The sequence below is a fragment of the Papio anubis genome, chromosome 17, assembly GCF_008728515.1.
Source record: "Papio anubis isolate 15944 chromosome 17, Panubis1.0, whole genome shotgun sequence".
Lineage (NCBI taxonomy): Eukaryota > Metazoa > Chordata > Mammalia > Primates > Cercopithecidae > Papio > Papio anubis.
In genome coordinates, this window is record NC_044992.1 from 55,538,825 (window position 1) to 55,552,477 (window position 13,653).

Sequence of the window (13,653 nt, forward strand, 5' to 3'; positions counted from 1 at the left end):
TCCCAAAAGAACATATGATACTATTCCCTTTAATGCTATCAGATAGAAAAAAAAAAAAGAAAAACAGAACACATTTTACTCAGCTTTTTCATATGTAAGAGAAAAATGACTTCCCATGTGCAAATTTTCTTAACTCCAATACTCAGGCTGCCTTACAAGTATTAATATGGAGATTTCTGAAAATAATGATATATATACTCATATGTGACAAAAGCCTTCACACCTGATTAAGAGCAAAATGAATTTACGAAGTGAATTTTTCCATGCCTGTAGAATAAATTATGTACCCTGAGCATTCACTAAACACATGACAAGCCTTTTCTAATATTTTGTTCCAAAGAAATATGTGATCAAAGATCCAATAAGAACTCATTTATCCGCTTGGTAATTATTAAGTAATTTGTTTCTTTCTATCTCAGAGAGAAAAATCCCAGATGAAGATTTCATCATTTTAATTGATGGATTAAATGAAGCAGAATTTCACAAACCGGATTATGGGGATACAATTGTATCGTTTCTGAGTAAAATGATCGGAAAGTTTCCTTCTTGGCTCAAACTAATTGTAACAGTTAGGACCAGTTTACAGGTATGTGTTTGTTTGCTTTTAAACTGTAAATGATTCCTCTTGGAAAGAGCTTAGACTGAAAAAGTTCTAGGTCCTAGCTTCCTAAACCTCTACTATGTCCTAGAGCATTAGGAAGAATAATTCCCAGAGAATTAGTCTAATATTTTGAGAGATATGATCTAGAAAGAACATTCTTTGTACATTACTCTCAGATTCCCATTCCTATTGCTCTGGATGAGGTTTGATAAAATGTTCCTCAAAATAGCATGAAAAGAAAGTCAGTTCTTCTAGACTGTTCTGAGGACAGCGGTGTAAAGATGATCTCTAACACTTGGACTTTCATTTAACATTTTTTAATCATTTAATGCTATGCAAAATTCAGTTCAGTCTACACCCTAGAATCAGATCTTCTGGTTCCTCCCTCTGCTTCCATTTAAACAACTCTTCTATAGCATGAATATGGACTTTCTTCTATATCTGTCCTCCTCTATCAAAAATTGGCAATATTAGGGCTTTAGATTAAATTTACTACAAATGAGAGATAAGTTGTTTTTTTTTCTAATTACTTTCCCTGCTCACTCACTGGTCACTTAATGGCCTGGAAGAAGGACCAGGAATGTGAGAGTGAGCCTGTAGAAATATATGGGCTAAAGATAAATGACTCTACTTTCCCCAGCATTCTCCTTGTAGCTAAGTTGGTGTCCCATTCTTTACATATTCACACTTGGTTTGGAACAATGTTTCTCATTCTTTTTATAAAAATTATTTCCTTCTCTGATGAATATTAAAATCTCAAACATTATACACTCATCTCACTATTTGGATGCAGCCCCCATGTCATAAGCACTAAGGTACAGAAAATAGACTATACATTTAAGTCCCTCCTTTCCCCCTCTGCCAGGCGCTTAGCATTATTTCTATATATTGACCAATTAGCATTACTGTCTTCCATGATGAGAAACTGTATTTCTAATCTTGGCCACCACCTTACAGATATTTATTATTAATCTCAAAGTAATTTGAGCTAAAGGATATGGATAAGTCAATATAAATCCATCTTTACAACTGAAAAATTATATAACCTATCATTATTAGTAGCTTGATGGTTAAAAATGAAAAATGAATGAAAGAAATCTCCAGGAATGTAATCTCTGACTGCTTTACCAAATGGATGCTTTGGAGATGTTATCCTCATACATAATTCTCACATAATATCATGGGCAGTCTCAAGAGAAATTGTGTTTCCGGGTAGAGTAGGTGACTTTAATTTTTCAGCTGTGCCAACAGAAAAAGTACTTCAACTAAGAATTTTTTTAAATTATTTCTTTTCTGATAGTAAAAGAATGTATAGGTTTTAGAAAATGAACCTTCATTTATATTTGATCATCATTATTTCCACAAACATTTCTTAAGTACTTAAGAGTATTTCAGGGACTATTCTGGGGGCTGGAGATTGAAAATGAACAAGACAGGCAATATTCCCATCCTCCTAAAGCTTATATTTTAGTAAGAAACACAAAAAACAAATGAGCAAAAAATTAAACGTATACTAAAATTACAGGTAGTGTTCAGTGCTATGAAGAAAAACAAAATAGGATGGAGGGATAACTGGATAGTACTTGTTTTAGATAGAGTATATAGGAAAGGCCTCTCCTTTAAAAGTGATGAGATCTGATCTGCCTTTTTTAAAGATTTCTGTCAACTGGCTGTCTACATAAGAAAATGTAAGGGATAAAGAGTTGAAGCAGAAGTATAGGTAAAAGGTAATGGTGGCTTAGACTAGAGTGGTAATGATGGGGCCTATATGAAATGGTCATATTTCAATGGACTGTATTTTGAAGGAGAGTCAAAGGACTTGATGATGGGCTGAATGTGGGTGTCAGCAAGAGAGACGACTCAAGAATGAACACACCTGGGTGTGTTGTGAGCAAATGATGATTTGAGGACAATAAAAAGATCACAGATATCTTCTAGACTTTGGTGGTAGGGTCAGTGGTAATGCCGTTTATTGACATGGGGTGAGTTTTGTGGCTGGAGACAAAATTAAATTCTGATTTGGTCACATTGTCTATGAAATACCCAAATGTAAATGTTGAGTAGACAGATACAAGATGGGACTCAGGGGAGATAACTAAGCTAGAAACATAAAGTTAGGCATGTGCCACATATAGATGATATTTAGCACCACGGGACTAAAGAATCTATTGATGGGAGTGAGAATGGCTAGAGAAGAGGAAAGAACAGAGCCCAGAGGCCGGGGTGAGCTGGGAAATAAAAAAGGAGCCAGCAAAAAAGGGAGGGTAAAAGTGGCCAGTGTGCTGAGAGAGAAAAGAGGGAAACATTCTCTGGGAGCAAGCTGCAGAAAGTGACTCCAGAAAAAGTGCATCACGGTGAGATCTGTTGTGTCAAACATTGCTGAGAGGTTGAGGAAGATGAGAACTGAAACTCTATTACTGGATTTGGCAAATCGAAAGTTACTGATGCCCTTGACATGAACCATTTCAGTGAGGTGGTGGGGGTGTAGCCTGATTGGAACAAATGGAGGAGAGAATGGGAAGGAAAGAATTATAAATAGCAAATAGAGAAAACTTTTGCGAAAAATGGGAACAGAGATACAGGGTGGTAGCTGGAAGGAAGAATATGGAGTTTATGTCTGTGTGACTCAGCTGAGAAGAACCAGATGCAGAAGAGAGAATGGGTACTCACAGGAGCAAAGTCCATGAGTTGGTAAGAAAGGATGGAATCCAGTGCATAGGAGTAGCCACAAAGCCGTATCACCTTCCCCCAATGGAATTTCCAGCAGATTACCAAGGTGCCAAGCTTCCTGATGTTATAAGTGTACCTTTCAACTGAGGTATCTCCAGAAGGCCCACATTTAAATGTAGTCATTTTATACATCTGTGTTGTGTGGGAAATTTTTTTTTAATAGTCATTTTATTAGGAGGGTTAGAAAGCCAAGTTTTTCTAAGCCATTCTTCGAATCCTTATACATTTCTGTTACTGACTTGTACTTGGCATTATGCCCTGGTTTACACTGAGAAAAATTACAGCAAAAGAGTTACACAGCACTTCATTTTCTATTTATTTCAGGAGTGTTGTTTAGAATAACGATCATGAAATCACTCCAAAAGCACCCTTTACAAAGACCCATTAAAAAATGTATCTTAAGTCTCAATGTTAGGAGAAGTTGTGTCCCTTCTATGCAACTAATTTGTTTTACTTTATGGATACTAATACTTGATCATGTTTCCCTGTTTGGCCACTTCAACGTTCAGAATAAATTTGTGAACCTCATAGTTGATCACAAGAGTTAGGGGAAACTGAATGCCTTTCTATCTCTTTCTCTCTCTCCATCTGTTTTAGGAAATTACCAAGCTGCTGCCTTTCCATAGGATATTTTTGGATCGACTAGAAGAGAATGAAGCCATCGACCAGGACCTGCAGGCTTACATCCTGCACCGGATACACAGCAGCTCAGAGATCCAGAATAACATTTCACTTAATGGCAAAATGGACAATACTACATTTGGCAAACTCAGTTCTCATCTCAAGACCCTCAGTCAAGGGTCCTATCTATACCTGAAACTCACCTTTGACCTCATAGAGAAAGGCTACCTAGTGTTAAAGAGCTCTAGCTACAAAGTAGTTCCTGTTTCGCTCTCAGAGGTTTACTTACTCCAATGCAATATGAAGTTTCCAACCCAGTCTTCCTTTGACCGGGTGATGCCTCTCCTGAATGTGGCAGTGGCCTCTCTCCACCCACTGACTGATGAGCATATCTTCCAGGCCATCAATGCTGGGAGCATTGAAGGCACACTAGAATGGGAGGATTTTCAGCAGAGAATGGAGAACCTCTCCATGTTCCTAATCAAGCGCAGAGACATGACTCGTATGTTTGTACATCCTTCTTTTCGAGAATGGCTTATCTGGAGAGAAGAAGGAGAGAAAACCAAATTTCTCTGTGATCCCAGGTAAGACACGGATCTGTGATAAGCAGTTCTGAGCCTGTTTTCTTTTTATTGCATAGAGTGTGAGTATTGAAAGTAGAGGTGTTCTTCATTGAACATTTCACATAGAAGAGACATCATCTGTGTTTCTTCTCAAGGCAAGGCTATAATGAGGTTAACTAATTTATTGTTTTACAGTGTTATTTCCTTAAGACTCAACATCTGCATAGATATAATGCTACCCTACATTCCTATGTTTTTCTAAATAATTTTCACTGACCCCACAGGGTTCACAGGCTATAATTAAATTAGCCATTTAATGGACTTCCTCAGTATTATTATTTTGATGTGAAGAAAGAATTGATATATTGTTCATCTCTTTAACTTAGAGCAGAATCATTTCAAAATTTTTACTGCCCTTTTAAAATACCTTATCATTATTAAAGTTTCCAATAACTAAATCCATTAAGGTCCAGCCAATGCTAAGCTTTATACTAGAAAATAGAATCTTAAACCTCCTAGCTGAAAAAGATTTGAAGAGTTCAGCTAGTCTATCCATGCTGCCTTTAGATACGTAAGGTGTCATTATCTCCATTTTCCTATAAAGGCCTTAAGATGCTGAATCAACTTGCACAAAGCCATAAAGTTAATACGTGGGAGAAGGGAGAGGGCATGTACCAGAATAGGGATGGCAAGTGCATGATATATCCCGCCACTCCCCCACTCCACACATGCAACAGGGTCACTGATTTACCCCAGCACTGTTTCCCAATGAGCTTCAACCTGAATTGAGAATCTTTCTCAACTCAAACCAGGCTAGATATGAAACTGTTTCCCTTTTTATTGCATGAAACCTAGTTCTCTGGCATCCTGGTGGGGGTCTGCTTTTACTCCTTTGTACTAACATTTTTAAAGCAGTATTCCTTTAATAAAGTTGGTGTTTTCAAAAGCCGGGTATATTACTGACTTCATGGAAACAAAGAAGACACCAACAACATAGCTGGCAAATGCAGAGCTTATTTTGGCTCAAAAAGAAGAGGCCAGATTTGACTATGCCTCACATGTGACTCATCAGAAAGAATAAAACTCTGTGTTCATGCTGGGGTTTTATTGCCCTTCACTGTGTCCTTCACCAGACCTTATTAGAGACAACTGTACTGTGGGCATGCCGCTCAGCCTACTCCATGCCGATTCATCAGAAAATTAGTTCCACATTATGATGAAGATATTAAGCCAGGCAATAGACTCTGTAGTATTTTCCCTGAGAGGGAAGGTTTTTTAAAGAAACATGCTGTAATGGAAAGAACACAAACTCTTGAGTCAAATTACCTGCATATAAATCCTGCCTCTTCTAAGAACTGTGACCTTTGGAAAAAGTTGCATAGTGTTTCTAAGACTTAGTTGTCTTATCTACATAAGAGCAATAATAATGCCTTTTTTCTAGAGTTGTTGAGAAGTTAAATGAGGTCATATAATATGATGCCTAGAATAGTACAGAGTAAAAGAAGCATTCGGGGTATGTTCTTTTTCCTCCCCTCACCCTGCAGTAATAGACCCTTCTGGTGTAACTTAGTTAAATCCTGTGGCTAATCGGATAGCGACAGCCATCTTCTGCTATTATCATTTTGGAGCACAAGATTTTAAAAAGAAACGATAAAAACAGTCCGAGTCCCTTCTGTGAATTGTATGGTGTTCCCAAAAGGATTTTACTATAAATCCTACTAGAGCTGTTGTCAATATTTAATACACAGAACTGGCAACTACATATATAGGAAAAAGGAACTAATGTAGACTTGCCTAAATGCTTTGAGATCAGTTCCCAGAGAAACTTTGCTAGCTGACCTTAGATCCTGGGACATCTCAGAGGGTTGAAAACTGAGGTCCAAGGCAACCAGACTACCACTGAATTAATAGTATCCCTACAACAGATGAAATCCCCAGGGACTCTCAAAGGAGAAAATATGGCTTTTATACAGCCATATCATGACTATACAGGCTTGCCTTCTCAACATTGCCTATTATGTAGGAGTTTTGCAGCAACCAGCTGATGCACTGGGACAAGAAGAGCAGGTACTTCCAGCTTCAAATCCAGTATAGTTCGTTCCCTGGTGACTGAGTAACATGGCTGCTGAGAGATCATCTTATTTCACTTAATGGCAGAGAGTAAAATTGTAAACAGTACCAGGAGTTATCAGAAAAAGCCTTCTTAGATTTCATTTCAGTTGGAATTCAACCCCCTCCCCAGCAAAGGCTGGCACCAACCTTATTACTAAAGTACTGAAGTATTGATCTCAGTGCTTAAGGCTCCCTAGGTCAATGAGATGGAAATTCACTAAGAATTTAATGCTCTTGGCAAAGCCCAAGCTGGTCTTTCAAAGCAGCTGGCTGCACTTGTTTTCCATTTCAGGCAGGTCTGATTAGCAGGACTGCAGGCAGGGTTTGTCTCTGTGGCCTTCAGCCTCCACTTCTTGCACATTCTTTCCCCTTCTGTTCTCTACTTTCTCTCCAGCTTCTGTCTAAAGCATCTAACGTATTTCAGTAGATCAGAGGAGACCAATTCAGTGCCTCTGAAATCACACCAGGTAAGCCAGTGCCTGATATGTATATCTCTGCAGTGTAAGGAGAGCTTCCAGAGGCAACACAACATTCTTATCCTTTCTAGTCCATTTTCCTGGGCTTTCAGCACTCAACTGTTCACCCTGAACTTGTTGACCTTATTCGGAAGTTAGATATAGATGCAAATATTCTACTGATGCCAAAAAGTAGTTGATCTTCTCCTGAAATAGGCTACCCAAGGAGGTAGCTTCTGCCTGAGCTGAAAAGAGTCAGTAATTGACAAAAGCTGGAAACAGGAAATAGCAGAGCCAGAGGTTAATGCTACAGCTGAGATTGAGTTTTCATTATTTTGAATACCAGACTGCTTATTGTCTCAGAATCTGGGCAAGGACTTGACTACCAGAGAGAATGACCTAATGTTACATAGACGTATCATTGTCATAGAAATAAATGAGTAACAAGGTGAGTAGGGTGAGAGAGAGAGAGAGAGAGAGAGAGAGAGAGAGAGTGTGTGTGTGTGTGTGTGTGTGTGTGTGTGTGTGTGTTTATCAAACTGTAAGCAGAGTATCACTGAAGAATCTTTTAGATTTGCAGTTTAGGTAAAATATGCCCCTTGAAGCAATCACAAACCTTAGAACACACCACCTCATTCTGCTCTCTGTTTCCCACTGTTCATCACTGTCAGCCTTCTGACATACCCTGAACTTAATCTGTCCTATGTTTTCGTCCCTTGGGCACTGAGATATCAGATTAACTCACTAATTTAATAAGCAAATCCCTGCTATTACACTAATAGTAGAGAGATGGAAAACCTATTTGAGGCAGCTTGTGCATTTAAAATAAGACATTTGAGAGAAGTAGTCATTGGCCTTTGTTAGACAACCTTTTAGTGACTCTGATAGTAGAAATTTATGGCTGATAGAATAGACAGTCGGAGCTACCAGCCTTGTGGTGCTGTCCAGTTACTGCTTAATATTTCTAGATCGCTTTAGGCTCGCCCTGAATAAATCTCCACTCTTTGTTCTGTTTCTGTTCCTCATTATCTCAATTTTTATGGTATCTAGCTTTCCGTTCCATAGGAACAGCTCTCAGATTAATATTTGTGTGTGTGTGTGTGTGTGTGTAACATTTTAACAGATTAGAAGACTCTCCAGCCTTATGTGTGTATTTTTGTGGGGTTTGTTTGTTTTATTTTTTTGAGACAGGATCTCACTCAGTCACTCAGGCTGGAGTGCAGTGGCGCAGTCATGGCTCACTGAAGTCTCAACCTCCTGGGTTCTGGCAGTCCTCCTGCCTTAGCCTCCTGTGTAGCTGTGACCACAGGCACATGCCACCATGCCTAATTTTTTTTATTTGTAGAGACAGGGTCTTACTATGTTGTCCAGGCTGGTCTCAAACTCAGGTTCAAGCGATCCACCCACATTGTCCTCCCAAAGTGCTGGAATTACAGGGATGAGCCACTGCACCCAGCATTTTTTTTCCCCCCCCCCGAGACAAAGTCTTACCCTGTTACCCAGGCTGGAGTGCAATGATGCGATTTCGGCTCACTGCAACCTCTGCCTCCTGGGTTCAAGCAATTCTCCTGCCTCAGCCTCACTAGTAGCTGGGATATTACAGGTGCCTGCCACCTCACCCAGCTAACTTTTTTGTATTTTTAGTAGAGACGGGGTTTCACCAATTTGGCCAGGCTGGTCTCGAACTCCTGACCTCAAGTGATCTGCCCACTTCGGCCTCCCAAAGTGCTAGGATTACAAGCATAAACCACTGTGCCCAGCCCAGCCAGCCTTATTTTTAAATGTTTGAATAAAATACGGGAAGCTTGTTGTGAACTTCATGTAATGAGTATTGAGTTGATACAACCTAATGAGGTTGTGATGTGGGAGCCTAAGGTTGTGATGTGGGAGCCTAATTTGGTTTAACCTGATTTCCTCAAATTAAAGGCAGCAAATCCTGTGATGAATGGAAAGGGAAAAGGCGACACAAATCCTACCTATACCATGGGATAGTTGAGTACTCACTTGATTCTTTACGACCAGAATTGATTCCTTATAATAAGTGGTTTGTTGATATTTTTCCTAATTTATTTGACCATATTAGTAAGTGAATTACACATTGGAGACCTGATGCTCTAAAATCCATTGCCACAAAACAGGGTGTCAGAGAACAAGCAGTTTGTCTAAGGAAAAAGAGAAGACATCCTTCCCAAAGTGGAAAGTAACTGTGCCAGAGGTCTGTATAACAGGGCTTCTTACAGAATAGATGGGGCTGAAATGACTACAGAATAAATGGTGAGTTGAAGTTTGTGTTGATTTTGTTTTTTTGATCCAAATATGAGCCTCCAGGCAGATGACATTTAACCTTACCCTCACTGAAACACAAATTCGAGGTCACTGCTCCTGATAGTCATTGCAGGCTCCCAGAGCAGACCCTTAAACTGTAGGATGGGTTCTGCTTTCTCAAAGCATTAGGAGAGAATTCAGCAAAATGATGAAGCATGGGAAGAAAAAAGGGTCTCTTCAAACTAAGTCAACCCTTAGAAGGCTTGGAAGAGTTAAAGCAGAGAGAAGAGAATATACCAGACATCTTTTATTCTCACTTTCTTTTTTTTTTTTTAATTTTTGTGGGTATGTGTGTGTGTGCACATGCATGTATATATATATATATATACACACACACACGTATGTGTATATATATATGGTTACATGAGATATTTTGATATAGGCATGCAATGTGTAATAATCACATCAGGGTAAATAATATATCCATCACCTCAAGCAGTTATCCTTTGTGTTTCACACAATCCATTTATACTCTTTTAGTTATTTGTAAATGTTTGATTAAATTATTTTTTACTATAGTCACCCTGTTGTGCTAGCAAATACTAGGTCTTATTTATTCTTTTATGATTTGTATCCATTAGCCATGACCCCCCTTTCCACCAACCCCTCCCCAGCCCTGACTACCCTTCCTAGCTGGTAACCATCCCCTAGTCTCTGTCTCCATGAGTTTAATGACAGATAAGTGAGAACACGCAATGTTTGACTTTCTGTGCCTGGCTTATTTCACTTAACGTGATGACTCCAGTTCCATCCATGTTGTTGTAGATGACAAGGTCTCGTTCTTTTTTATGGCTGAATAGTTCTCCACTGTGTATATGCACCACATTTTGTTTATCCATTTGTCTGTTAGTGGACACTTAAGTTAATTCCAAATCTTGGCTATTGTGAGTAGTGCTGCAACAAATACGGAACTGCAGATATCTCTTCAATATACTGATTTCCTTTCTTTTGGGTATATACATAGGACCAGGATTGCTGGATCATATGTAGTGTCGCAGGATCCTTGGGGTGTTGCTTTGCCAGCCAGAAACCTGTGACTGGCAGCGCCTTCTGCCCTGAGTATTGCTCACGCCCTTTGGGCTCATTCTGCATACTCAGCTCAGCAGGCTGCACTCAACTTGTGCTACTGGCCCAGATCCCACACCTCCCAAGGGTGAGCCAGGCATGGAACAGTGAGGGGTGTGTGGGCAAGAGAGCTTGGGGTCCGGCCACTGCACAACCAGGCACGCTGGCTGCTGCAATGGGGCAGGCAACTCCAGGCACCAGCACAGGTGCCAGCTGCATGTGAGGCTGCAGTTGTACCAAACGTGTTGTACGTGGCTTCCACTGCAGGCCGTCTGGACAAGGGGAATGCGGCGGCGCCTAGAAACTTGGAGACGCCAGGAACCGCAGAGCCCAAAGAGGGTGTCACAGCCATGGCTCAGGGAGTGCCTGAGTCGGGCTTCTCAAAGAACTGCAGCTCTTCTCTCCTTCTCATCTTCCACAGTGTGGCGAGCAGTGGGGCATGTTTCAGCCGTTTGTGTTACAGCTCTTTCAGTCCTGCCATTCAGCAGGTCCTGAGATCTTGACCTGCATCCAGGAAGAATGATGTATATGTACAACTGGAGATCCAAAGTGGGAAGCTCCTTTCCGCGAGCAGGTCATCCCTGCAAGTGTCCAGTTCTCACCAGAGAGGAGACCAGGATTGAGTAGCTCCTATGCACAGGCAGGTTGTCCTGACAAGTGTACAACCCTCAGCAGAGAGGAGACCTGGAATGGGTAGCTCCTATCTACAGGCAGGTTGTCCCATCGAGTGTTCAGCCCTCAGGGGAGAGGAGACTTGGAGTGGGTAACCCCTGTCTGCAGGCAGGTTGTCTCATCTCCATGAGTTTGGCTGAGTCCAGAGTTTTTATGGGTTTCAGAAGGGAGGACGTGCATGCTAATTGGTTCATGGGCAGGCCTGGAAAAAGCACCGTAAGTTCTCACTCAGGGCCATGGACTCCACCCAGAACTGACAGCCTAGTCCCCATGGTTCAGGCCGTTTCTGGCCTGAAGGTGAAGCTTCACTGGGGACCCACCCCTTTCCACCCAGGAGCCTGTCGGCCTCCTGCCACCATCAGTCATATCATCCATGGCACCCAGGCTGTTCACGCCAAGAGACACCTGCAGGCCTGCACCAAGCCACCCTCAGCCTACCCTCTGCCTCCCTCCCATGCTCGTCAGCACCCAAAGTCTAGAGGGGACTGAGGCAGCATGGGGCTGGCGTGTCAGCACTGCCCTGAACACACATACACCTGGCCGGGTCACAATAGTGCCCAGCCTCAGCCTCAATTTTGCTCCAAAATCAGAGTGGGCGCTGGGAGCAGGGAGAGACCAAGTAGAAAGAGCTGGCATTTCTGAGCCTGCAGGGGTAGGGGGATCTTCCCGGGCCTCCAAGAGCACAGGGATGCCCAGGTCTGCAGCCATGGCTGGGCAGGGCTCCCACCCTGACAACTTAGGAGGGAGCAGGGCTCCTGCCTGTTTACAGCTCCCCCTAGACTCTATTTGTAGTTTTTTTAGGAACCTCCAAACTGTTCTCCATATTGATTGCACTAATTTACATTCCCACCAACAGCATACACAGGTTCCCTTTTCTCCACATCCTTCCCAGCATTTGTTATTGCCTGTCTTTTGGATAAAAGCCCTTTTAACTGGAATGAGATGATATCTCATGGTAGTTTTCATTTGCATTTCTCTGATGATCGTGATCATATACCAGTTTGCCATTTGTATGTCTTCTTTTGAGAAATGTCTATTCAGATCTTTTGCCCATTTTTAAATCATATTGTTAGATTTTTTCCTATAGAGTTGTTTGAGCTCTTTATGTGTTCTGGTTATTAATCCCTTGTCAGATGGGTAGTTTGCAAGTATTTTATTCCATTCTATGGGTTGTCTCTTCGTTTTGTTGTTTCCTTCCTTTGCTATGCAGAAGCTTTGTAACTTGATGAGGTCCTATTTGTCCATTTTTGCTTTGCTTGTCTGTGCCTTTGGGATATTACTCAAGAAGTGTTTGCCCAGACCACTATGTCTTGAAAAGTTTCCCTAATATTTTCTTTTAATAGTTGCATAGTTTCCGGTTTTAGATTTAAGTTTGCAATCCATTTTTATTTGATTTTTGTATATGGTGAGAGATAGGGATCTAGTTTCATTCTTCTGCATACAGATATCCAGTTTTCCCAGCACCATTTATTGAAGAGACTGTCCTTTCCCCAAAGTATGTTTTTGGAACCTTTGTTTAAAATGAGTTCACTGTAGATGTATGAATTTATTTTTTGGGCTCTCTATTCTGTTCCACTGGTCTACATGTCTGTTTTTATAGCAGTGCCATGCTGTTTGGGTCTATAGTATAATTTGAAGTCAGGCAATATGATTCCTCCAGTTTTGTTCTTGCTTAGGATATCTTTGGCTATTCTGGGTCTTTCACTAACACTTGACTGTTAGTAGATGAGCTTACCTCCTTGGAACTATTAGTGCTTCATCTCTTTTCAGAGTCTAGACATTCTTCACTTGTAATTCTTCTCTATCTTCCACTAAGGGGTAATCAGTCTTCTGATGTCATAGTTTTGTTGTGTGACTTCCAAGAAGATATTTCATTGACCTGTAATATTATTGGGGATTTATCTAATTTGCCAATGAATATTTTTTCCTATTATCCACTTTCTAACCCCCTATTGGCATCAAGAGTAAATGTGAGACTCATATCTGAAGTAGTGACCCAATGTCATGGTTTTGTGATACGACAAAAGGGAGGAATTACACGAAATCTAATATATATTTTGGAATATGTTCAATTTGCCAACACATTGAATGTCTTTTAGCTTTACAAGTTTGTTTTCTCTCAGCATAAATCATGGGATTGACATCTATTAGTCAAATAGGCAAACTGTTCCCATCTTTCACCCTGTCAGACCATTAGAAGATGGACCACAATAACATATATTTTTCCTTTTCCAAATCCAAAATAAAATTTGGAAAAAGCTGCTAATTAGAATTATTCTCCAAACCCAGTTAAAACTGAGAACTACTTATTCTGTCATAAAAACTTATGAGAGATTTCCTAAGTCTGTATACATACAGAGATATAGTTCTGCTTATGATAAGATGGAAAGAGTGCATCGTTTTATGATTTGGCAAGAATACACTTGATCTTAGCCAAAAGGCCCGGAAGTGATGACTTGGCAAGAATAAATGCTTGGCATTTACTTATTCATGAAGCATTTACAGGCCA

At 40.6% G+C, this 13,653-nt stretch overlaps 1 protein-coding gene across 9 annotated transcripts in view; it reads left to right on the top strand.

The window, feature by feature from the left end:
• The window catches only part of TANC2 (tetratricopeptide repeat, ankyrin repeat and coiled-coil containing 2), a 471,789-nt gene that overhangs the window by 392,427 nt on the left and 65,709 nt on the right, over positions 1–13,653 (top strand). For all 9 annotated transcript variants that reach the window (XM_017950844.3, XM_031657665.1, XM_031657666.1 and 6 more), the window contains 2 exons: positions 420–586; positions 3,929–4,536. In XM_017950844.3, coding sequence (XP_017806333.1) covers positions 420–586; positions 3,929–4,536 — 775 coding nt within the window. The remainder of the gene's footprint in view (positions 1–419; positions 587–3,928; positions 4,537–13,653) is intronic.